Source organism: Anomaloglossus baeobatrachus, unplaced genomic scaffold (assembly GCF_048569485.1).
Source record: "Anomaloglossus baeobatrachus isolate aAnoBae1 unplaced genomic scaffold, aAnoBae1.hap1 Scaffold_138, whole genome shotgun sequence".
Taxonomy (NCBI): domain Eukaryota; kingdom Metazoa; phylum Chordata; class Amphibia; order Anura; family Aromobatidae; genus Anomaloglossus; species Anomaloglossus baeobatrachus.
In genome coordinates this window covers 282,500-305,544 of record NW_027441908.1, presented here as the reverse complement: position 1 = coordinate 305,544, position 23,045 = coordinate 282,500, and the positions used below count along the sequence as shown (strand labels likewise).

Sequence of the window (23,045 nt, the reverse complement as noted above, 5' to 3'; positions counted from 1 at the left end):
CAGGGGAGGGCTAGGTTAGTGAGTTAAGATAAGCTTGTCTGAAGAGATTTGTTTTTAACGCATGATTAACGACATGGGGGCTGGATATGTCACATCAATTGGGGGTAGTACATTCCAAAAAACTGGCGCATCACAAGAAAAGTCTTGTAGGTGTGAGTTTTGGATTATGGAGGATGTTAGTCTAAGATCAGTTGCAGAACAGAGGAGGCTGGTAGGATGATAGACAGAGATAAGGGATGAGATATTGGGTGGTACAGAACTATGGAGAGGACGGGTAGGGTCATAGAGATGAGGGGCGGGATGTAGGGTTGGGCAGGACTGTGAAGAGGACAGGTAGGTTATAGACAGAAATGAGGGAGGACATGTAGGGTGGTGCAAAACTGTGGAGAGGTAGGTGATAGATGAGATATTCGGTGGTGCAGAGCTTTAGAGAAGCTGGGTAGATGGAGGAGATATAGGGCGATGCAAAACTGGAGAGAACTGGTAGGTTATTGACAGAAATGGAGGGAGGAGATTTAGGGGTGGTGCAGAACTGTGGAGAGGACGGGTAGGTGATAGACAGAGATGAGTTAGGAGATGTAGGGTGGTGCAGAACTGTGGAGAGGACGGGTAGGTGATAGACAGAGATGAGGGATGAGATATATGGGGGGTGCAGAGCTGTGGATGAGGACAGGTAGGTGATAAACAGAGATGAGGGATGAGGTATATGGAGGTGCAGAGCTGTGGAGAGGACAGGTAGGTGATAGACAGAGATGAGGGATGAGGTATATGGTGGTGCAGAGCTGTGGAAAGGACAGGTAGATGATAGACAGAGATGATGAGGAGATGTAGGGTGGTGCAAAACTGTGGAGAGGAAAGGTAGGTGATGGACAGAGATGAGGAGGAGATGTAGGGTGGTGCAGAACTGTGGAGAGGAAAGGTAGGTGATAGCCAGAGATGAGGAGGAGATGTAGGGTGGGTGGAGAGGAAAGGTAGGTGATAGCCAGAGATGAGGAGGAGATGTAGGGTGGTGCAAAACTGTGGAGAGGAAAGGTAGGTGATGGACAGAGATGAGGAGATGTAAGGTGGTGCAGAACTGTGGAGAGGAAAGGTAGGTGATAGATAGAGATGAGGAGGAGATGTAGGGTGATGCAGAACTGTGGAGAGAAAGGTAGGTGATAGATAGAGATGAGGAGGAGATGTAGGGTGGTGCAGAACTATGGGGAGGACGGGCAAGGTGATAGATAGAGATGAGGAGGAGATGTAGGGTGGTGCAGAACTGTGGAGAGGAAAGGTAGGTGATAGCCAGAGATGAGGAGGAGATGTAGGGTGGAGAGGAAAGGTAGGTGATAGCCAGAGATGAGGAGGAGATGAGGGTGGTGCAGAACTGTGGAGAGGAAAGGTAGGTGATAGCCAGAGATGAGGAGGTGATGTAGGGTGGTGCAGAACTATGGGGAGGAAAGGTAGGTGATAGCCAGAGATGAGGAGGAGATGTAGGGCATTGCAGAACTATGGAGAGGACGGGTAGGTGATGGACAGAGATGAGGAGGAGATGTAGGGTGGTGCAGAACTGTGGAGAGAAAAGGTAGGTGATAGACAGAGATGAGGAGGAGATGTAGGTGGTGCAGAACTGTGGAGAGGAAAGGTAGGTGATAGATAGAGAATGAGGAGGAGATGTAAGGCATTGCAGAACTGTGGAGAGGAAAGGTAGGTGATAGACAGAGATGAGGAGGAGATGTAGGGCGGTGCAGAACTGTGGAGAGGAAAGGTAGGTGATAGCCAGAGATGAGGAGGAGATGTAGGGCATATGCAGAACTGTGGAGAGGAAAGGTAGGGTGATGGATAGAGATGAGGAGGAGATGTAGGGTGGTGCAGAACTGTGGAGAGGAAAGGTAGGTGATAGCCAGAGATGAGGAGGTGATGTAGGGTGGTGCAGAACTATGGGGAGGAAAGGTAGGTGATAGCCAGAGATGAGGAGGAGATGTAGGGCAGTGCAGAACTATGGAGAGGACGGGTAGGTGATGGACAGAGATGAGGAGGAGATGTAGGGTGGTGCAGAACTGTGGAGAGAAAAGGTAGGTGATAGACAGAGATGAGGAGGAGATGTAGGGTGGTGCAGAACTGTGGAGAGGAAAGGTAGGTGATAGATAGAGATGAGGAGGAGATGTAAGGCATTGCAGAACTGTGGAGAGGAAAGGTAGGTGATAGACAGAGATGAGGAGGAGATGTAGGGCAGTGCAGAACTGTGGAGAGGGAAAGGTAGGTGATGGATAGAGATGAGGAGGAGATGTAGGGCATTGCAGAACTGTGGAGAGGAAAGGTAGGTGATGGATAGAGATGAGGAGGAGATGTAGGGCATTGCAGAACTGTGGAGAGGAAAGGTAGGTAATAGCCAGAGATGAGGAGGAGATGTAGGACGGTGCAGAACTATGGGAGGAAAGGTAGGTGATAGCCAGAGATGAGGAGGAGATGTAGGGTGGTGCAGAACTGTGGAGAGGAAAGGTAGGTGATGGATAGAGATGAGGAGGAGATGTAGGGCATTGCAGAACTGTGGAGAGGAAAGGTAGGTGATAGCCAGAGATGAGGAGGAGATGTAGGACGGTGCAGAACTGTGGAGAGGAAAGGTAGGTGATAGATAGAGATGAGGAGATGTAGGGTGGTGCAGAACTATGGGGAGGGAAAGGTAGTTGATAGCCAGAGATGAGGAGGAGATGTAGGGCAGTGCAGAACTGTGGAGATGATGGGTAGGTGATAGACAGAGATGAGGAGGAGATGTAGGGCATTGCAGAGCTGTGGAGAGGAAAGGTAGGTGATAGACAGAGATGAGGAGGAGATGTAGGGCGGTGCAAGAACTGTGGAGAGGAAAGGTAGGTGATAGACAGAGATGAGGAGGAGATGTAGGGCGGTGCAGAACTGTGGAGAGGAAAGGTAGGTGATAGCCAGAGATGAGGAGGAGATGTAGGGCATTGCAGAACTGTGGAGAGGAAAGGTAGGTGATGGATAGAGATGAGGAGGAGATGTAGGGCATTGCAGAACTGTGGAGAGGAAAGGTAGGTGATGGATAGAGATGAGGAGGAGATGTAGGCATTGCAGAACTGTGGAGAGGAAAGGTAGGGTAATAGCCAGAGATGAGGAGGAGATGTAGGACGGTGCAGAACTATGGGGAGGAAAGGTAGGTGATAGCCAGAGATGAGGAGGAGATGTAGGGTGGGTGCAGAAACTGTGGAGAGGAAAGGTAGGTGATGGATAGAGATGAGGAGGAGATGTAGGGCATTGCAGAACTGTGGAGAGGAAAGGTAGGTGATAGCCAGAGATGAGGAGGAGATGTAGGACGGTGCAGAACTGTGGAGAGGAAAGTAGGTGATAGATAGAGATGAGGAGATGTAGGGTGGTGCAGAACTATGGGGAGGACGGGCAAGGTGATAGCCAGAGATGAGGAGGAGATGTAGGGTGATGCAGAACTATGGGGAGGACGGGCAAGGTGATAGCCAGAGATGAGGAGGAGATGTAGGGTGATGCAGAACTATGGGGAGGACGGGCAAGGTGATAGCCAGAGATGAGGAGGAGATGTAGGGTGATGCAGAACTATGGGGAGGGACGGGCAAGGTGATAGCCAGAGATGAGGAGGAGATGTAGGGCAATGCAGAACTGTGGAGAGGAAAGGTAGGTGATAGACAGAGATGAGGAGGAGATGTAGGGCGGGTGCAGAACTGTGGAGAGGAAAGGTAGGTGATAGATAGAGATGAGGAGGAGATGTAGGGTGGTGCAGAACTATGGGGAGGAAAGGTAGGTGATAGCCAGAGATGAGGAGGAGATGTAGGGTGGTATAGAACTATGGGGAGGAAAGGTAGATGATAGACAGAGATGAGGAGGAGATGTAGGGTGGTGCAGAACTGTGGAGAGGAAAGGTAGTGATAGATAGAGATGAGGAGGAGATGTAGGGTGGTGCAGAACTATGGGGAGGAAAGGTAGGTGATAGCCAGAGATGAGGAGGAGATGTAGGGTGGTATAGAACTATGGGGAGGATGGGTAGGTGATAGCCAGAGATGAGGAGGAGATGTAGGGCAGTGCAGAACTGTGGAGAGGAAAGGTAGGTGATAGCCAGAGATGAGGAGGAGATGTAGGGCGATGCAGAACTATGGAGAGGACGGGCAAGGTGATAGCCAGAGATGAGGAGGAGATGTAGGGCGATGCAGAACTGTGGAGAGGAAAGGTAGGTGATAGCCAGAGATGAGGAGGAGATGTAGGGCAGTGCAGAACTGTGGAGAGGAAAGGTAGGTGATAGACAGAGATGAGGAGGAGATGTAGGGCATTGCAGAACTGTGGAGAGGAAAGGTAGGTGATAGACAGAGATGAGGAGGAGATGTAGGGTGGTGCAGAACTATGGAGAGGATGGGTAGGTGATAGCCAGAGATGAGGAGGAGATGTAGGGCATTGCAGAACTGTGGAGAGGAAAGGTAGGTGATAGACAGAGATGAGGAGGAGATGTAGGGCATTGCAGAACTGTGGAGAGGAAAGGTAGGTGATAGGCAGAGATGAGGAGGAGATGTAGGGTGATGCAGAACTATGGGGAGGACGGCAAGGTGATAGCCAGAGATGAGAGATGTAGGGCATTGCAGAACTGTGGAGAGGAAAAGGTAGGTGATAGCCAGAGATGAGGAGGAGATGTAGGGGCGATGCAGAACTGTGGAGAGGAAAAGTAGGTGATAGACAGAGATGAGGGATGAGATATATGGTGGTGCAGAACTGTGGAGAGGAAAGGTAGGTGATAGCCAGAGATGAGGAGGAGATGTAGGGTGGTGCAGAACTGTGGAGAGGAAAGGTAGGTGATAGATAGAGATGAGGAGGAGATGTAGGGTGATGCAGAACTGTGGAGAGGAAAGGTAGGTGATAGATAGAGATGAGGAGGAGATGTAGGACGGTGCAGAACTGTGGAGAGGAAAGGTAGGTGATAGATAGAGATGAGGAGATGTAGGGTGGTGCAGAACTGTGGAGAGGAAAGGTAGGTGATAGCCAGAGATGAGGAGGAGATGTAGGTGATGCAGAACTATGGGGAGGACGGGCAAGGTGATAGCCAGAGATGAGGAGATGTAGGGCATTGCAGAACTGTGGAGAGGAAAGGTAGGTGATAGCCAGAGATGAGGAGGAGATGTAGGGTGGTGCAGAACTGTGGCGATGAAAGGTAGGTGATAGATAGAGATGAGGAGGAGATGTAGGGCGGTGCAGAACTGTGGAGAGGAAAGGTAGGTGATAGATAGAGATGAGGAGGAGATGTAGGGTGGTGCAGAACTATGGGGAGGAAAGGTAGGTGATAGCCAGAGATGAGGAGGAGATGTAGGGTGGTATAGAACTATGGGGAGGAAAGGTAGATGATAGACAGAGATGAGGAGGAGATGTAGGGTGGTGCAGAACTGTGGAGAGGAAAGGTAGGTGATAGATAGAGATGAGGAGGAGATGTAGGGTGGTGCAGAACTATGGGGAGGAAAGGTAGGTGATAGCCAGAGATGAGGAGGAGATGTAGGGTGGTATAGAACTATGGGGAGGATGGGTAGGTGATAGCCAGAGATGAGGAGGAGATGTAGGGCAGTGCAGAACTGTGGAGAGGAAAGGTAGGTGATAGCCAGAGATGAGGAGGAGATGTAGGGCGATGCAGAACTATGGAGAGGACGGGCAAGGTGATAGCCAGAGATGAGGAGGAGATGTAGGGCGATGCAGAACTGTGGAGAGGAAAGGTAGGTGATAGCCAGAGATGAGGAGGAGATGTAGGGCAGTGCAGAACTGTGGAGAGGAAAGGTAGGTGATAGACAGAGATGAGGAGGAGATGTAGGGCATTGCAGAACTGTGGAGAGGAAAGGTAGGTGATAGACAGAGATGAGGAGGAGATGTAGGATGGTGCAGAACTATGGAGAGGATGGGTAGGTGATAGCCAGAGATGAGGAGGAGATGTAGGGCATTGCAGAACTGTGGAGAGGAAAGGTAGGTGATAGACAGAGATGAGGAGGAGATGTAGGGCATTGCAGAACTGTGGAGAGGAAAGGTAGGTGATAGGCAGAGATGAGGAGGAGATGTAGGGTGATGCAGAACTATGGGGAGGACGGGCAAGGTGATAGCCAGAGATGAGGAGATGTAGGGCATTGCAGAACTGTGGAGAGGAAAGGTAGGTGATAGCCAGAGATGAGGAGGAGATGTAGGGCGATGCAGAACTGTGGAGAGGAAAAGTAGGTGATAGACAGAGATGAGGGATGAGATATATGGTGGTGCAGAACTGTGGAGAGGAAAGGTAGGTGATAGCCAGAGATGAGGAGGAGATGTAGGGTGATGCAGAACTGTGGAGAGGAAAGGTAGGTGATAGATAGAGATGAGGAGGAGATGTAGGACGGTGCAGAACTGTGGAGAGGAAAGGTAGGTGATAGATAGAGATGAGGAGATGTAGGGTGGTGCAGAACTGTGGAGAGGAAAGGTAGGTGATAGCCAGAGATGAGGAGGAGATGTAGGGTGATGCAGAACTATGGGGAGGACGGGCAAGGTGATAGCCAGAGATGAGGAGATGTAGGGCATTGCAGAACTGTGGAGAGGAAAGGTAGGTGATAGCCAGAGATGAGGAGGAGATGTAGGGTGGTGCAGAACTGTGGCGATGAAAGGTAGGTGATAGATAGAGATGAGGAGGAGATGTAGGGTGGTGCAGAACTGTGGAGAGGAAAGGTAGGTGATAGCCAGAGATGAGGAGGAGATGTAGGGCAGTGCCGAACTGTGGAGAGGAAAGGTAGGTGATAGACAGAGATGAGGAGGAGATGTAGGGCATTGCAGAACTGTGGAGAGGAAAGGTAGGTGATAGCCAGAGATGAGGAGGAGATGTAGGGCAGTGCAGAACTGTGGAGAGGAAAGGTAGGTGATAGCCAGAGATGAGGAGGAGATGTAGGGCGATGCAGAACTATGGGGAGGACGGGCAAGGTGATAGCCAGAGATGAGGGATGAGATATATGGTGGTGCAGAGCTGTGGAGAGGACAGGTAGGTGATAGACAGAGATGAGGGATGAGGTATATGGAGGTGCGGAGCTGTGGAGAGGACAGGTAGGTGATAGACAGAGATGAGGGATGAGATATATGGGGGTGCAGAGCTGTGGAGAGGACAGGTAGGTGATAGACAGAGATGAGGGATGAGATATATGGCGGTGCAGAACTGTGGAGAGGAAAGGTAGGTGATAGACAGAGATGAGGAGGAGATGTAGGGTGGTGCAGAACTGTGGAGAGGACAGGTAGGTGATAGACAGAGATGAGGAGGAGATGTAGGGTGGTGCAGAACTATGGGGAGGAAAGGTAGGTGATAGCCAGAGATGAGGAGGAGATGTAGGGTGGTGCAGAACTGTGGAGAGGAAAGGTAGGTGATAGATAGAGATGAGGAGGAGATGTAGGGTGGTGCAGAACTATGGGGAGGACGGGCAAGGTGATAGCCAGAGATGAGGAGATGTAGGGCATTGCAGAACTGTGGAGAGGAAAGGTAGGTGATAGCCAGAGATGAGGAGGAGATGTAGGACGGTGCAGAGCTGTGGAGAGGAAAGGTAGGTGATAGACAGAGATGAGGAGGAGATGTAGGGCATTGCAGAGCTGTGGAGAGAACAGGTAGGTGATAGACAGAGATGAGGGATGAGATATATGGTGGTGCAGAGCTGTGGCGAGGACAGGTAGGTGATAGACAGAGATGAGGGATGAGATATATGGTGGTGCAGAACTGTGGAGAGGAAAGGTAGGTGATAGCCAGAGATGAGGAGGAGATGTAGGGTGATGCAGAACTATAGGGAGGACGGGCAAGGTGATAGCCAGAGATGAGGAGGAGATGTAGGGAAGTGCAGAACTGTGGAGAGGAAAGGTAGGTGATAGCCAGAGATGAGGAGGAGACGTAGGGTGGTGCAGAACTATGGGGATGAAAGGTAGGTGGTAGACAGAGATGAGGAGGAGATGTAGGGTGGTGCAGAACTATGGAGAGGACGGGCAAGGTGATAGCCAGAGATGAGGAGGAGATGTAGGGCATTGCAGAACTGTGGAGAGGAAAGGTAGGTCATAGATAGAGATGAGGAGGAGATGTAGGGCGGTGCAGAACTGTGGAGAGGAAAGGTAGGTGATAGACAAGAGATGAGGAGGAGATGTAGGGCGGTGCAGGAATGTGGAGAGGAAAGGTAGGTCATAGATAGAGATGAGGAGGAGATGTAGGGCAGTGCAGAACTGTGGAGAGGAAAGGTAGGTGATAGACAGAGATGAGGAGGAGATGTAGGGCAGTGCAGAACTGTGGAGAGGAAAGGTAGGTGATAGACAGAGATGAGGAGGAGATGTAGGGCAGTGCAGAACTGTGGAGAGGACGGGTAGGTGATAGACAGATGAGGAGGAGATGTAGGGCGATGCAGAACTATGGAGAGGACGGGCAAGGTGATGGAGATGAGGGAGGAGATGTAGGGGGTGCAGAACTATGGGTAGGAAAGGTAGGTGATAGACAGAGATGAGGAGGAGATGTAGGGTGGTGCAGAACTGTGGAGAGGACAGGTAGGTGATAGACAGAGATGAGGAGGAGATGTAGGGCGGTGCAGAACTGTGGAGAGGAAAGGTAGGTGATAAATAGAGATGAGGAGGAGATGTAGGGTGGTGCAGAACTATGGGGAGGACGGGCAAGGTGATAGCCAGAGATGAGGAGATGTAGGGCATTGCAGAACTGTGGAGAGGAAAGGTAGGTGATAGACAGAGATGAGGAGGTGATGTAGGGTGGTGCAGAACTATGGAGAGGAAAGGTAGGTGATAGCCAGAGATGAGGAGGAGATGTAGGGCATTGCAGAGCTGTGGAGAGGAAAGGTAGGTGATAGACAGAGATGAGGAGGAGATGTAGGGTGGTGCAGAACTGTGGAGAGGAAAGGTAGGTGATAGACAGAGATGAGGAGGAGATGTAGGGCGGTGCAGAGCTGTGGAGAGGAAAGGTAGGTGATGGACAGAGATGAGGAGGAGATGTAGGGTGGTGCAGAACTGTGGAGAGGAAAGGTAGGTGATAGACAGATGAGGAGGAGATGTAGGGCATTGCAGAACTGTGGAGAGGAAAGGTAGGTGATAGACAGAGATGAGGAGGAGATGTAGGGCGGTGCAGAACTGTGGAGAGGAAAGGTAGGTGATAGCCAGAGATGAAGAGGAGATGTAGGACGGTGCAGAGCTGTGGAGAGGAAAGGTAGGTGATAGACAGAGATGAGGAGGAGATGTAGGGCAGTGCAGAACTGTGGAGAGGAAAGGTAGGTGATAGACAGAGATGAGGGATGAGATATATGGTGGTGCAGAGCTGTGGCGAGGACAGGTAGGGGATAGACAGAGATGAGGGATGAGATATATGGTGGTGCAGAACTGTGGAGAGGAAAGGTAGGTGATAGACAGAGATGAGGAGGAGATGTAGGGCATTGCAGAACTGTGGAGAGGACAGGTAGGTGATAGCCAGAGATGAGGAGGAGATGTAGGGTGATGCAGAACTATGGGGATGAAAGGTAGGTGGTAGACAGAGATGAGGAGGAGATGTAGGGGTGGTGCAGAACTGTGGAGAGGAAAGGTAGGTGATAGCCAGAGATGAGGAGGAGATGTAGGGTGGTGCAGAACTATGGGGATGAAAGGTAGGTGGTAGACAGAGATGAGGAGGAGATGTAGGGTGGTGCAGAACTATGGAGAGGACGGGCAAGGTGATAGCCAGAGATGTAGGGTGGTGCAGAACTGTGGAGAGGAAAGGTAGGTGATAGCCAGAGATGAGGAGGAGATGTAGGGTGGTGCAGAACTGTGGAGAGGAAAGGTAGGTCATAGATAGAGATGAGGAGGAGATGTAGGGCGGTGCAGAACTGTGGAGAGGAAAGGTAGGTGATAGGCAGAGATGAGGAGGAGATGTAGGGCGGTGCAGAACTGTGGAGAGGAAAGGTAGGTGATAGACAGAGATGAGGAGGAGATGTAGGGCGATGCAGAACTATGGGGAGGATGGGCAAGGTGATAGCCAGAGATGAGGAGGAGATGTAGGGCGATGCAGAACTGTGGAGAGGAAAGGTAGGTGGTAGACAGAGATGAGGAGGAGATGTAGGGTGGTGCAGAACTATGGAGAGGACGGGCAAGGTGATAGCCAGAGATGAGGAGGAGATGTAGGGTGGTGCAGAACTGTGGAGAGGAAAGGTAGGTGATAGATAGAGATGAGGAGGAGATGTAGGGCGGTGCAGAACTGTGGAGAGGAAAGGTAGGTGATAGACAGAGATGAGGAGGAGATGTAGGGCGGTGCAGAACTGTGGAGAGGAAAGGTAGGTGATAGACAGAGATGAGGAGGAGATGTAGGGCGATGCAGAACTATGGGGAGGACGGGCAAGGTGATGGCCAGAGATGAGGAGGAGATGTAGGGCATTGCAGAACTGTGGAGAGGAAAGGTAGGTGATAGATAGAGATGAGGAGGAGATGTAGGGTGGTGCAGAACTGTGGAGAGAAAAGGTAGGTGATAGCCAGAGATGAGGAGGAGATGTAGGGTGGTGCAGAACTGTGGAGAGGACGGGTAGGTGATAGACAGATGAGGAGGAGATGTAGGGCAGTGCAGAACTGTGGAGAGGAAAGGTAGGTGATGGATAGAGATGAGGACGAGATGTAGGGTGGTGCAGAACTATGGGGAGGAAAGGTAGGTGATAGACAGAGATGAGGAGGAGATGTAGGGTGGTGCAGAACTATGGGGAGGACGGGCAAGGTGATGGAGATGAGGGAGGAGATGTATGATCGTGTAGCAGTGTTGAGCTTTGTGGATGATAGATATACATGACTGGCACACGGTGAAGGCATCGGTGAAGAGGCTGGACAGGGACATGAGGCAAATGAACCTGGCTGCCACATTCACGACTGATGTGGAGGAGAACGTTTGGTTAGAGGCAGACCGATCAGTAGAGAGTTACAGTAGTCCAGACGAGAATGTATAAGAGCGACTGTCGGGGGGGGTTTGCCGTTTTAAAGTTGAGTGTTGGATTCTGGAGATGTTTTAAGATGCAGGAGATGAGTGATTGTATATGGGGAATGAAGCAAAGTTCTGTGTCAGATGTAACCCCAAGATGGCAAGCTGCTCCTAAGGAGACCTCATTGAATCATCAGAGGTAGTTGAGATGTTGGGTGTTGGGGGCGAGTAGAGGGAGGAAACTGGAGAATTCAGTTTTGCATGGATTGTTTGATAGAGGGAGGACAAGATGTTAGAGACCGTGGCCAGACAATCCCCGGGGGGTTGTAATAATGCAGGAATTATGTCCGGAGACAGTGTATATAATTGGTGTCATCAGCAGAGAGATGATCCTGGAAACCCAATCTATTAATGGTTTGTCCAATGGGGGTGATGTATAGTGAGGGGGGCCAAGACTGAGCCTTGAGGAACCCCGAAGCTGAGGGGAAGAGGCGTAAGAGCCGGTAAAGGAAACAGAGAAGTAGCGGTTGGAGAGATCGGAGGAGAACCAGGAGAGGCCACGGATCATGGTGTGGAGGAGCTGGTGATCCACAGTGTCAAAAGCGGTGGAGACATCTAGGAGAAACAATAGGGAGTAGTGGCCACTTGATTTTTCTGTTAATCGGTCATTAAAGACTTTGGTGAGGGTCGTTTTGGTGGAGTGTAAAGAATCTAGAAGCGAATGTTCAGAGAGATAGCGGATTAGCCACGAGTGGACCCGAGCGATCCAGGAGATAAGAGATAAAGGGAAGATAAGCGAGGTCTGGAGTTAGCAGCACAGTGCAGGTCTGATGAGTAGAGGGGTTACGATGGGATGTGTAAATGATGAAGGAAAGATACCGGATGATGGAGATAATAAACGTTTTGGTTACGTAGGTGGTGACAGCTGGGAAAGGGATTGAAGGAGATGTGAAGGCATAGGGGTCACTGGTGCAGGCTGTAGGGCAAGAAGTCAGGAGTCCGGTAACTTCTGTGACAGGCGCGACGATGGCAAGTAAGATTGAGGTATGGAGGGAAGGGGATCCAAGCTCTAGGGATTGTAAATGTCCTGATGGATGTGGTTTATGCTTTGTAAGAAAAATGTGGCCAGATCAGCGCTGAGGCTGGTGACCAGGACCTGCACCGTAGGGCTCCGGAGGGAGTGGAAGGTTTGGACCAGTCGTTTCGGATTGTTGGCTAGAGTTGTGATGAGGGGGATTTGTTTAGCCAGATGGAGAGCACAGTCAAGTTTTGAGCATGAACATTTATTGGATGAAGTCTTCTGCTGAAAGTGATTTTTCTCCACGGACTCAGCACCTCGAGCAGCGCAGGAGAAGACGTGTTTGCAGCATGCGCCAGAGCTGCTGCCGTCTGTCAGGTTTTTCTGCGTGTAGCTGGTGCTGGGGATGTGGGCCAGCAAGTGATCGAGGAACTGATAGGAGGAGCCTGGAGGGTGACACACAACCGCCACTCACAAGGAGAACGGTTTCAAGAGTCTAGTGGTGTGGACCTCAAAGGAAGGAAACTTAAGTGAAGCGATGGGGGGATGACCTGGAAAGCACATTGTGATGAAAGAAGCCACCTCCACCTGGTCTGGTCTCAGGTCTGAGGGCTGTGAGCATTGTATCCCAACAAACGAGCAGCAGCGGCGGTGGTGACCGACTGCTGGATCCAGGTTTCTGTAAGAGCCAGGAGGTTAAGAGAATTGGAGAGGAAAAAGTCTGGAATGTGGAGGAGTTTGTTGCACACTGAGTTCAAGAGGGCACAATTAAGAGATCGGTGATGGTGAGCACTGAATATTTACAAGACTGGCCGGGTTTCTATGTGCATCAGGAAGAGAGTTATATGTACCCTGCTTCCCCGAAAATAAGACCTACCCCAAAAATAAGCCATTGAGAATGTGAGCTATAGATGGGGAAGGGGGAGAGGGAATGATATAGATGGAGAATGTGAGCTGTACATGGGAGTGGAGGAGAGACAACCTGATATTGGTGGAGAATGTGATCTGTACATTAAGGAGGGGAGAGAGGGACTGATGTGAATGGAGAATGTGAGGTGTACATGGGCTCAGCCTCCCATCTCCAGTCCACATGCCATGGTTATCTGGCTCGGCCTCCCATCTCCTGTCCTCTTGCCATGGTTATCTGGCCCAGCCTCCCGTCTCCTGTCCTCTTAGCGTGGTTATCTGGTCCAGCCTCCCGTCTCCTGGCCACTTGCCGTGGTTATCTGGCCCAACCTCCCATCTCCTGGCCACTTGCCGTGGTTATCTGGCCCAGCCTCCCGTCTCCTGGCCACTTGCCGTGGTTATCTGGCCCAGCCTCCCGTCTCCTGGCCACTTGCCGTGGTTATCTGGCCCAGCCTCCCGTCTCCTGGCCACTTGCCGTGGTTATCTGGCCCAGCCTCCCGTCTCCTGGCCACTTGCCGTGGTTATCTGGCCCAGCCTCCCGTCTCCTGGCCACTTGCCGTGGTTATCTGGCCCAGCCTCCCGTCTCCTGGCCACTTGCCGTGGTTATCTGGCTAGACTCTTCAGAAATATTGCTCCAGAAATATCTGGCACACGTGATCTCCTTAGGACAGATCTGAAGGTTACGGAAGTCTCTGCTGGGGTGTAGGACACAAGTTGCCTTGATGATTAAGCAGTTGGGAAGAGACCACAGCAAGTCTCGCGATGTGAGGTATAGACACCCAAACTGGGCCGAAAAAGAGCCGGAAATATCAAGCCCTAGTAAATGTTGAAATTCAGGACGAAATAGTGAAGAACCAGGGTGAAATCCAGATGTGTTCACACGTGACACATGGAACGCATGCAGGTTTCAGGTTTGTGGGGGAATTCTGGGAGGCACGACGAGACCTCTAACATTACACATCTCACAGGAGAGGGGCCAGAGAAAACACGTAGAGACGCAGGATGAGGTCACTCACAGAAGCAGGGAGGCAGCAGACACGTTCCTGGGAGACAGGTGTGAATTCTGACCAACGAGACTAGGGGCAGTCAGAGCTGGAAATTTATGGCGTTTCTGCTTCTCCTCCCACAGGTCATCCAGTATCAGACGGTCAGATATGACATCCTTCCGCTTTCTCCTTCCTCCAGGAACCGCCTCAGTAAGTAATGACGTGTCCGGGCTGCGCTCTGCTGTGGGGGCTGCGCTCTGCTGTGGGGGCTGCGCTCTGCTGTGGGGGCTGCGCTCTGCTGTGGGGGCTGCGCTCTGCTGTGGGGGCTGCGCTCTGCTGTGGGGGCGTCACTGTACCCTCCACCCTGTAGAGCTTTGCCACTGGCACCTGCGGGGGGTTGTAGTGCCTCTGCTTGACTTGCTCGTCACCTGTGTCTTTCAGACCAGGTTAAGAAGAAGGTCCTGGTCCTGGACTTAGATGAGACATTGATTCACTCTCATCATGATGGGGTACTACGGCCGACTGTCCGTCCAGGGACACCCCCTGATTTTATACTAAAGGTGAGTGTGGTGCCTCCCGCGAATGTGATGCCGCCGGCGAGTGTGGCTACCCCCGCTCGCTCAACACCCGCTTCCTCCTCTTCACAGGTCGTCATAGATAAACACCCAGTGAGGTTCTTTGTACATAAGCGGCCACACGTGGACTTCTTCCTGGAGGTGGTGAGTAGAGCGTGGAGACCCCATTGTGGGTGAGTAGAGCGTGGAGACCCCATTGTGACGTTTTCTGCCCCTCCGCTTGTAGTAATGGCGACTTTCCTGCAGGTCAGTCAGTGGTACGAGCTTGTGGTATTCACAGCCAGTATGGAGATCTACGGGTCCGCCGTGGCCGATAAACTGGATAATAACCGAGGCGTCCTGAGGAGGCGCTTCTACAGACAGGTGAGCCCCACGAGACCAACTGTGGGGTATGCAGTCGTAATCCGGGAGAAGGTTTAATCACTGACCCCACCACGAGACCAACTGGGGTATGTCCTCATAGTGCGGGAGAGGTCTTCACCACTGACCCCCACAACTGTCCCCCATTGTTACCCCTGTTGGTCTTGTGACTGGGGTTATGTCGGAAGTCGTAGTCCAGGATAGAAGTCGGCATCACTGACCCACCAACCCCCACTCCCCCCTCCGTCGTCTGCCTCCTTGTCTGTACCCCTACCCCTGTCGCCCGCCCCCCTCCGTCTGTTCCCTCGGTCGCCCGCCCCCCTCCGTCTGTTCCCTCGGTCGCCCGCCCCCCTCCGTCTGTTCCCTCGGTCGCCCGCCCCCCTCCGTCTGTTCCCTCGGTCGCCCGCCCCCCTCCGTCTGTTCCCTCGGTCGCCCGCCCCCCTCCGTCTGTTCCCTCGGTCGCCCGCCCCCCTCCGTCTGTTCCCTCGGTCGCCCGCCCCCCTCCGTCTGTTCCCTCGGTCGCCCGCCCCCCTCCGTCTGTTCCCTCGGTCGCCCGCCCCCCTCCGTCTGTTCCCTCGGTCGCCCGCCCCCCTCCGTCTGTTCCCTCGGTCGCCCGCCCCCCTCCGTCTGTTCCCTCGGTCGCCCGCCCCCCTCCGTCTGTTCCCTCGGTCGCCCGCCCCCCTCCGTCTGTTCCCTCGGTCGCCCGCCCCCCTCCGTCTGTTCCCTCGGTCGCCCGCCCCCCCTCCGTCTGTTCCCTCGGTCGCCCGCCCCCCTCCGTCTGTTCCCTCGGTCGCCCGCCCCCCTCCGTCTGTTCCCTCGGTCGCCCGCCCCCCTCCGTCTGTTCCCTCGGTCGCCCGCCCCCCTCCGTCTGTTCCCTCGGTCGCCCGCCCCCCCTCCGTCTGTTCCCTCGGTCGCCCGCCCCCCTCCGTCTGTTCCCTCGGTCGCCCGCCCCCCCTCCGTCTGTTCCCTCGGTCGCCCGCCCCCCCTCCGTCTGTTCCCTCGGTCGCCGCCCCCCCCCTCCGTCTGTTCCCTCGGTCGCCCGCCCCCCTCCGTCTGTTCCCTCGGTCGCCCGCCCCCCTCCGTCTGTTCCCTCGGTCGCCCGCCCCCCTCCGTCTGTTCCCTCGGTCGCCCGCCCCCCTCCGTCTGTTCCCTCGGTCGCCCGCCCCCCCTCCGTCTGTTCCCTCGGTCGCCCGCCCCCCCTCCGTCTGTTCCCCTCGGTCGCCCGCCCCCCTCCGTCTGTTCCCTCGGTCGCCCGCCCCCCTCCGTCTGTTCCCTCGGTCGCCCGCCCCCCTCCGTCGGTTCCCTCGGTCGCCCGCCCCCCTCCGTCGGTTCCCTCGGTCGCCCGCCCGCCCCCCTCCGTCTGTTCCCTCGGTCACGCCCGCCCCCCCTCCGTCTGTTCCCTCGGTCGCCCGCCCCCCTCCGTCTGTTCCCTCGGTCGCCCGCCCCCCTCCGTCTGTTCCCTCGGTCGCCCGCCCCCCTCTATCGCCCTTTCCCCGCCTCTCCCCTAATATCTCATCATCTCCGCACCTGTGCTCCAATTCTCACATATGACAAAATGACAGTGGTCACGCTCGCAGCAGAGACTCGGATCACAGCGATGGCTCTCGGTCACGCTCGCAGCAGAGACTCTGATCACAGCGATGGCTCTCGGTCACGCTCGCAGCAGAGACTCTGATCACAGCGATGGCTCTCGGTCACGCTCGCAGCAGAGACTCTGATCACAGCGATGGCTCTCGGTCACGCTCGCAGCAGAGACTCGGTTCACAGCGATGGCTCTCGGTCACGCTCGCAGCAGAGACTCGGTTCACAGCGATGGCTCTCGGTCACGCTCGCAGCAGAGACTCGGTTCACAGCGATGGCTCTCGGTCACGCTCGCAGCAGAGACTCTGATCACAGCGATGGCTCTCGGTCACGCTCGCAGCAGAGACTCGGTTCACAGCGATGGCTCTCGGTCACGCTCGCAGCAGAGACTCGGTTCACAGCGATGGCTCTCGGTCACGCTCGCAGCAGAGACTGGGATCACAGCGATGGCTCTCGGTCACGCTCGCAGCAGAGACTGGGATCACAGCGATGGCTCTCGGTCACGCTCGCAGCAGAGACTGGGATCACAGCGATGGCTCTCGGTCACGCTCGCAGCAGAGACTGGGATCACAGTGATGGCTCTCGGTCACGCTCGCAGCAGAGTCTGATCTGACTGTCGTTAGCACAATCAACCCGATTCTCTCATATTGGATGATGTGACCCCGGCCTAACATGTAGTCTTGGTTGCTGGTTCTTGCTGTTGTTGGGGATCAGTGAGTAATTGGTGGATCAGTGAGTAATCTATCCTCTCTCCTCAGCATTGCACGCTGGAGCTGGGCAGCTATATTAAAGATCTGTCTGTAGTGCACAGTGACCTGTCCAGTGTGGTCATTCTAGACAACTCGCCGGGAGCATATCGAAGTCATCCAGGTACTGACATCAGTATAAGTTCCCACATATCCGCATCCCATCATACAGTGCTAACCACTGAGCCCACTCCTGTCATGTGCCATCATACAGTGCTGGTTACTGCTAACCACTGAGCCCACTCATGTCATGTGCCATCATACAGTGCTAACCACTGAGCCCACTCCTGTCATGTGCCATCATACAGTGCTGGTTACTGCTAACCACTGAGCCCACTCATGTCATGTGCCATCATACACTGCTAAAAAATGAGCCCACTCCTGTCATGTGCCATCATACACTGCTAACCACTGAGCCCACTCATGTCATGGGCCATCATACACTGCTAACCACTGAGCCCACTCATGTCATGGGCCATCATACAGTGCTAACCACTGAGCCAACTCATGTCATGGGCCATCATACAGTGCTGGTTACTGCTAACCACTGATCCCACTCCTGTCATGTGCCATCATACAGTGCTGGTTACTGCTAACCACTGAGCCCACTCCTCATGGCCCACCATAACCATATTGACCCTGCTTCCTGTTGTTTCCCCTTGTAGACTGCTAACGGACCCATTCCTCTGTCTATTGTAGATAACGCGATTCCAATCAAGTCGTGGTTCAGTGATCCCAGTGATACTGCTCTTCTGAATCTGCTTCCCATGTTGGACGCCTTAAGGTGAGTAGAGACAGGCCCGGGGGAGAGCTGTGGCGCGGGGGCGGCCCGGGGGAGAGCTGTGGCGAGGGGGCGGCCCGGGGGAGAGCTGTGGCGCGGGGGGCGGCCCGGGGGAGAGCTGTGGCGAGGGGGCGGCCCGGGGGAGAGCTGTGGCGAGGGGGCCGCCCGGGGGAGAGCTGTGGCGCGGGGGGGCGGCCCGGGGGAGAGCTGTGGCGAGGGGGCGGCCCGGGGGAGAGGGGGGGCGGCCCCGGGGGAGAGCTGTGGCGCGGGGGGGCGGCCCGGGGGAGAGCTGTGGCGCGGGGGGCGGCCCCGGGGGAGAGCTGTGGCGCGGGGGGCGGCCCGGGGGAGAGCTGTGGCGCGGGGGGCGGCCCGGGGGAGAGCTGTGGCGCGGGGGGCGGCCCGGGGGAGAGCTGTGGCGAGGGGGGCGGCCCGGGGGGAGAGCTGTGGCGAGGGGGGCGGCCCGGGGGAGAGCTGTGGCGAGGGGGGCGGCCCGGGGGAGAGCTGTGGCGAGGGGGGCGGCCCGGGGGAGAGCTGTGGCGAGGGGGGCGGCCCGGGGGAGAGCTGTGGCGAGGGGGGCGGCCCGGGGGAGAGCTGTGGCGAGGGGGGCGGCCCGGGGGAGAGCTGTGGCGCGGGGGGCGGCCCGGGGGAGAGCTGTGGCGAGGGGGGCGGCCCGGGGGAGAGCTGTGGCGCGGGGGGCGGCCCGGGGGAGAGCTGTGGCGCGGGGGGCGGCCCGGGGGAGAGCTGTGGCGAGGGGGGCGGCCCGGGGGAGAGCTGTGGCGAGGGGGGCGGCCCGGGGGAGAGCTGTGGCGAGGGGGGCGGCCCGGGGGAGAGCTGTGGCGCGGGGGGGCGGCCCGGGGAAGAGCTGGGGGGGCGGGCCAGGGGAGAGCTGTGGCGCGGGGGGCGGCCCGGGTAAGAGCTGGGGGGGCGGGCCAGGGGAGAGCTGTGGCGCGGGGGAGAGCTTGTGGCGTGGGGGCGGCGCGGGGGAGGGCGCGGGGGTGCGGGCCAGGGGAGAGCTGTGGTGCGGGCCAGCGGGGGGTGCGGGCCAGGGGAGAGCTGTGGCGCGGGGGAGAGCTTGTGGCGCGGGGGCGGCGCGGGGGAGGGCGCGGGGGGTGCGGGCCAGGGGAGAGCTGTGGTGCGGGCCAGCGGGGGGTGCGGGCCAGGGGAGAGCTGTGGCGCGGGGGGAGAGCTTGTGGCGCGGGGGGCGGCGCGGGGGAGGGCGCGGGGGTGCGGGCCAGGGGAGAGCGCGGTGGCTCTCCCGATTTCAGAATGACTTTTTTCATTTTTCTCCCCCAGGTTCACGGCTGATGTCCGCTCTGTTCTAAGTCGCAATCTACACCAGCATCGGCTGTGGTGACGATGAGCCCCCGTGACCCCCTCTGCTGATGGTCCTGAGCCCCCTCGTCACCTCCCCCTCTGCCTTACTCCCTCCAGCTGCAGACAGAGACTGTACACCCCAGTAATGAGGACGGGCCGCGCAGAGCTCCCTCCTCTCTACCTCTAGGACACGGATCGCGGGGGAAGAGTGATGACACAGACTCTATTCCCCCTCCACCCCTTTTTTTCAGGGGCTGGTGCATACATGGGGACACCCGGGGGGCTGGTTTTTAATTGTAGACTTTCTTGTATAAAGAGAATTATTTGAAACCTTCTGTGTGGTGGATTGAGAGTGGAAGCGACCACCCCCCCCCCTCTCCCGTGGGGGTATATACCGGGGCAGGGGGCGCTACAGGAATGCCCCTATGTGAGGTATATACCGGGGCAGGGGGCGCTACAGGAATGCCCCTATGTTAGGTATATACCGGGGCAGGGGGCGCTACAGGAATGCCCCTATGTTAGGTATATACCGGGGCAGGGGGCGCTACAGGAATGCCCCTATGTGAGGTATATACCGGGGCAGGGGGCGCTACAGGAATGCCCCTATGTGAGGTATATACCGGGGCAGGGGGCGCTACAGGAATGCCCCTATGTGAGGTATATACCGGGGCAGGGGGCGCTGCAGAAATTCCCGTGAGGTATATACTGGGGCAAGGGGCACTGCAGGAATGCACCTGTGGGGTATATACAGGAGCGGTGCAGGAATGCCCCTGTGAAGGGTATACAGTGTGCCCACCCATATCCTGTATACACCGTGCCCACCCATATCCTGTATACACCGCACCTATATACAGTGTGCCCACCCATATCCTGTATACACCACACCTATATACAGCGTGTCCACCCATATCCTGTATACACCGCACCTATATACAGTGTATCCACCCATATCCTGTATACACCGCACCTATGTACAGTGTGCCCACCCATATCCTGTATACACCACACCTATATACAGTGTATCCACCCATATCCTGTATACACTGCACCTATATACAGTGTATCCACCCATATCCTGTATACAGTGTTTCCACCCATATCCTGTATACACCGCACCTATATACAGTGTGTCCACCCATATCCTGTATACACTGCACCTCTATACAGCGTGTCCACCCATATCCTGTATACACCGCACCTATATACAGCGTGTCCACCCATATCCTGTATACACCGCACCTATATACAGTGTGCCCACCCATATCCTGTATACACCGCACCTATATACAGTGTGTCCACCCATATCCTGTATACACCGCACCTATATACAGTGTGTCCACCCATATCCTGTATACACCGCACCTATATACAGCGTGTCCACCCATATCCTGTATACACCGCACCTATATACAGTGTGTCCACCCATATCCTGTATACATCGCACCTATATACAGCGTGTCCACCCATATCCTGTATACACCGCACCTATATACAGCGTGTCCACCCATATCTTCTATACACCGCACCTATATACAGTGTGCCCACCCATATCCTGTATACACCGCACCTATATACAGCGTGTCCACCCATATCCTGTATACACCGCACCTATATACAGTGTGTCCACCCATATCCTGTATACACCGCACCTATATACAGTGTGTCCACCCATATCCTGTATACACCGCACCTCTATACAGCGTGTCCACCCGTATCCTGTATACACCGCACCTATATACAGCGTGTCCACCCATATCCTGTATACACCGCACCTATATACAGTGTGTCCACCCATATCCTGTATACACCGCACCTATATACAGCGTGTCCACCCATATCCTGTATACACCGCACCTATATACAGTGTGCCCACCCATATCCTGTATACACCGCACCTATATACAGTGTATCCACCCATATCCTGTATACACCGCACCTATATACAGTGTATCCACCCATATCCTGTATACACCGCACCTATATACAGTGTGTCCACCCATATCCTGTATACACTGCACCTATATACAGTGTATCCACCCATATCCTGTATACACCGCACCTATATACAGTGTATCCACCCATATCCTGTATACACCGCACCTATATACAGCGTATCCACCCATATCCTGTATACACTGCACCTATATACAGTGTGTCCACCCATATCCTGTATACACCGCACCTATATACAGCGTATCCACCCATATCCTGTATACACTGCACCTATATACAGTGTGTCCACCCATATCCTGTATACACCGCACCTATATACAGTGTGTCCACCCATATCCTGTATACACTGCACCTATATACAGTGTGTCCACCCATATCCTGTATACAACGCACCTATATACAGCGTGCCCACCCATATCCTGTATACACCGCACCTCTATACAGCGTGCCCACCCATATCCTGTATACACCGCACCTATATACAGCGTGTCCACCCATATCCTGTATACACCGCACCTATATACAGCGTGTCCACCCATATCCTGTATACACCGCACCTATATACAGTGTTCCCACCCATATCCTGTATACACCGCACCTATATACAGTGTGTCCACCCATATCCTGTATACACTGCACCTATATACAGTGTGCCCACCCATATCCTGTATACACCGTACCTATATACAGCGTGTCCACCCATATCCTGTATACGCCGCACCTATATACAGCGTGTCCACCCATATCCTGTATACGCCGCACCTATATACAGCGTGTCCACCCATATCCTGTATACACCGCACCTATATACAGTGTGTCCACCCATATCCTGTATACACCGCACCTATATACAGTGTGCCCACCCATATCCTGTATACACCGCACCTATATACAGTGTGTCCACCCATATCCTGTATACACCGCACCTATATACAGCGTGTCCACCCATATCCTGTATACACCACAACTATATACAGTGTGTCCACCCCTATCCTGTATACACCGCACCTATATACAGTGTGTCCACCCATATCCTGTATACACCGCACCTATATACAGTGTGTCCACCCATATCCTGTATACACCGCACCTATATACAGTGTGTCCACCCCTATCCTGTATACACCGCACCTATATACAGTGTGTCCACCCATATCCTGTATACACCGCACCTATATACAGTGTGTCCACCCATATCCTGTATACACCGCACCTATATACAGTGCGTCCACCCATATCCTGTATACACCGCACCTATATACAGTGTGTCCACCCGTATCCTGTATACACCGCACCTATATACAGTGTGCCCACCCGTATCCTATATACACCGCACCTATATACAGCGTGTCCACCCCTATCATGTATACACCGCACCTATATACAGCGTGTCCACCCATATCCTGTATACACCGCCCCTATATACAGTGTGTCCACCCATATCCTGTATACACCGCACCTATATACAGCGTGTCCACCCATATCCTGTATACACCGCACCTATATAGTGTGTCCACCCATATCCTGTATACACCGCACCTATATACAGTGCGTCCACCCATATCCTGTATACACCGCACCTATATACAGTGTGTCCACCCATATCCTGTATACACCGCACCTATATACAGTGTGTCCACCCATATCCTGTATACACCACACCTCTATACAGTGTGTCCACCCATATCCTGTATACACCGCACCTATATACAGTGCGTCCACCCATATCCTGTATACACCGCACATATATACAGTGTGTCCCCCCATATCCTGTATACACTGCACCTATATACAGTGTGTATACAGCGGTGTTGTGTGCCCTTCATGGTCTGGGTCTCCCAATACGGAACTATAAGAAAAAGAATTTACGGTAAGTAACAAAATTCTCTTTTTCTTCAGCGCTCTATTGGGAGACCCAGACG

At 54.4% G+C, this 23,045-nt stretch overlaps 1 protein-coding gene across 1 annotated transcript in view; it reads left to right on the top strand.

The window, feature by feature from the left end:
• Nucleotides 1-19,500, top strand: part of CTDNEP1 (CTD nuclear envelope phosphatase 1) — a 29,030-nt gene extending 9,530 nt beyond the window's left edge. Inside the window, exons 2-8 of the mRNA XM_075332002.1 lie at nucleotides 13,920-14,023; nucleotides 14,255-14,373; nucleotides 14,461-14,532; nucleotides 14,635-14,751; nucleotides 17,088-17,199; nucleotides 17,775-17,859; nucleotides 19,150-19,500. Coding sequence (XP_075188117.1) covers nucleotides 13,920-14,023; nucleotides 14,255-14,373; nucleotides 14,461-14,532; nucleotides 14,635-14,751; nucleotides 17,088-17,199; nucleotides 17,775-17,859; nucleotides 19,150-19,210 — 670 coding nt within the window. The 3' untranslated portion in view covers nucleotides 19,211-19,500. The remainder of the gene's footprint in view (nucleotides 1-13,919; nucleotides 14,024-14,254; nucleotides 14,374-14,460; nucleotides 14,533-14,634; nucleotides 14,752-17,087; nucleotides 17,200-17,774; nucleotides 17,860-19,149) is intronic.
• The last annotated feature ends 3,545 nt before the right edge of the window (nucleotides 19,501-23,045 follow it).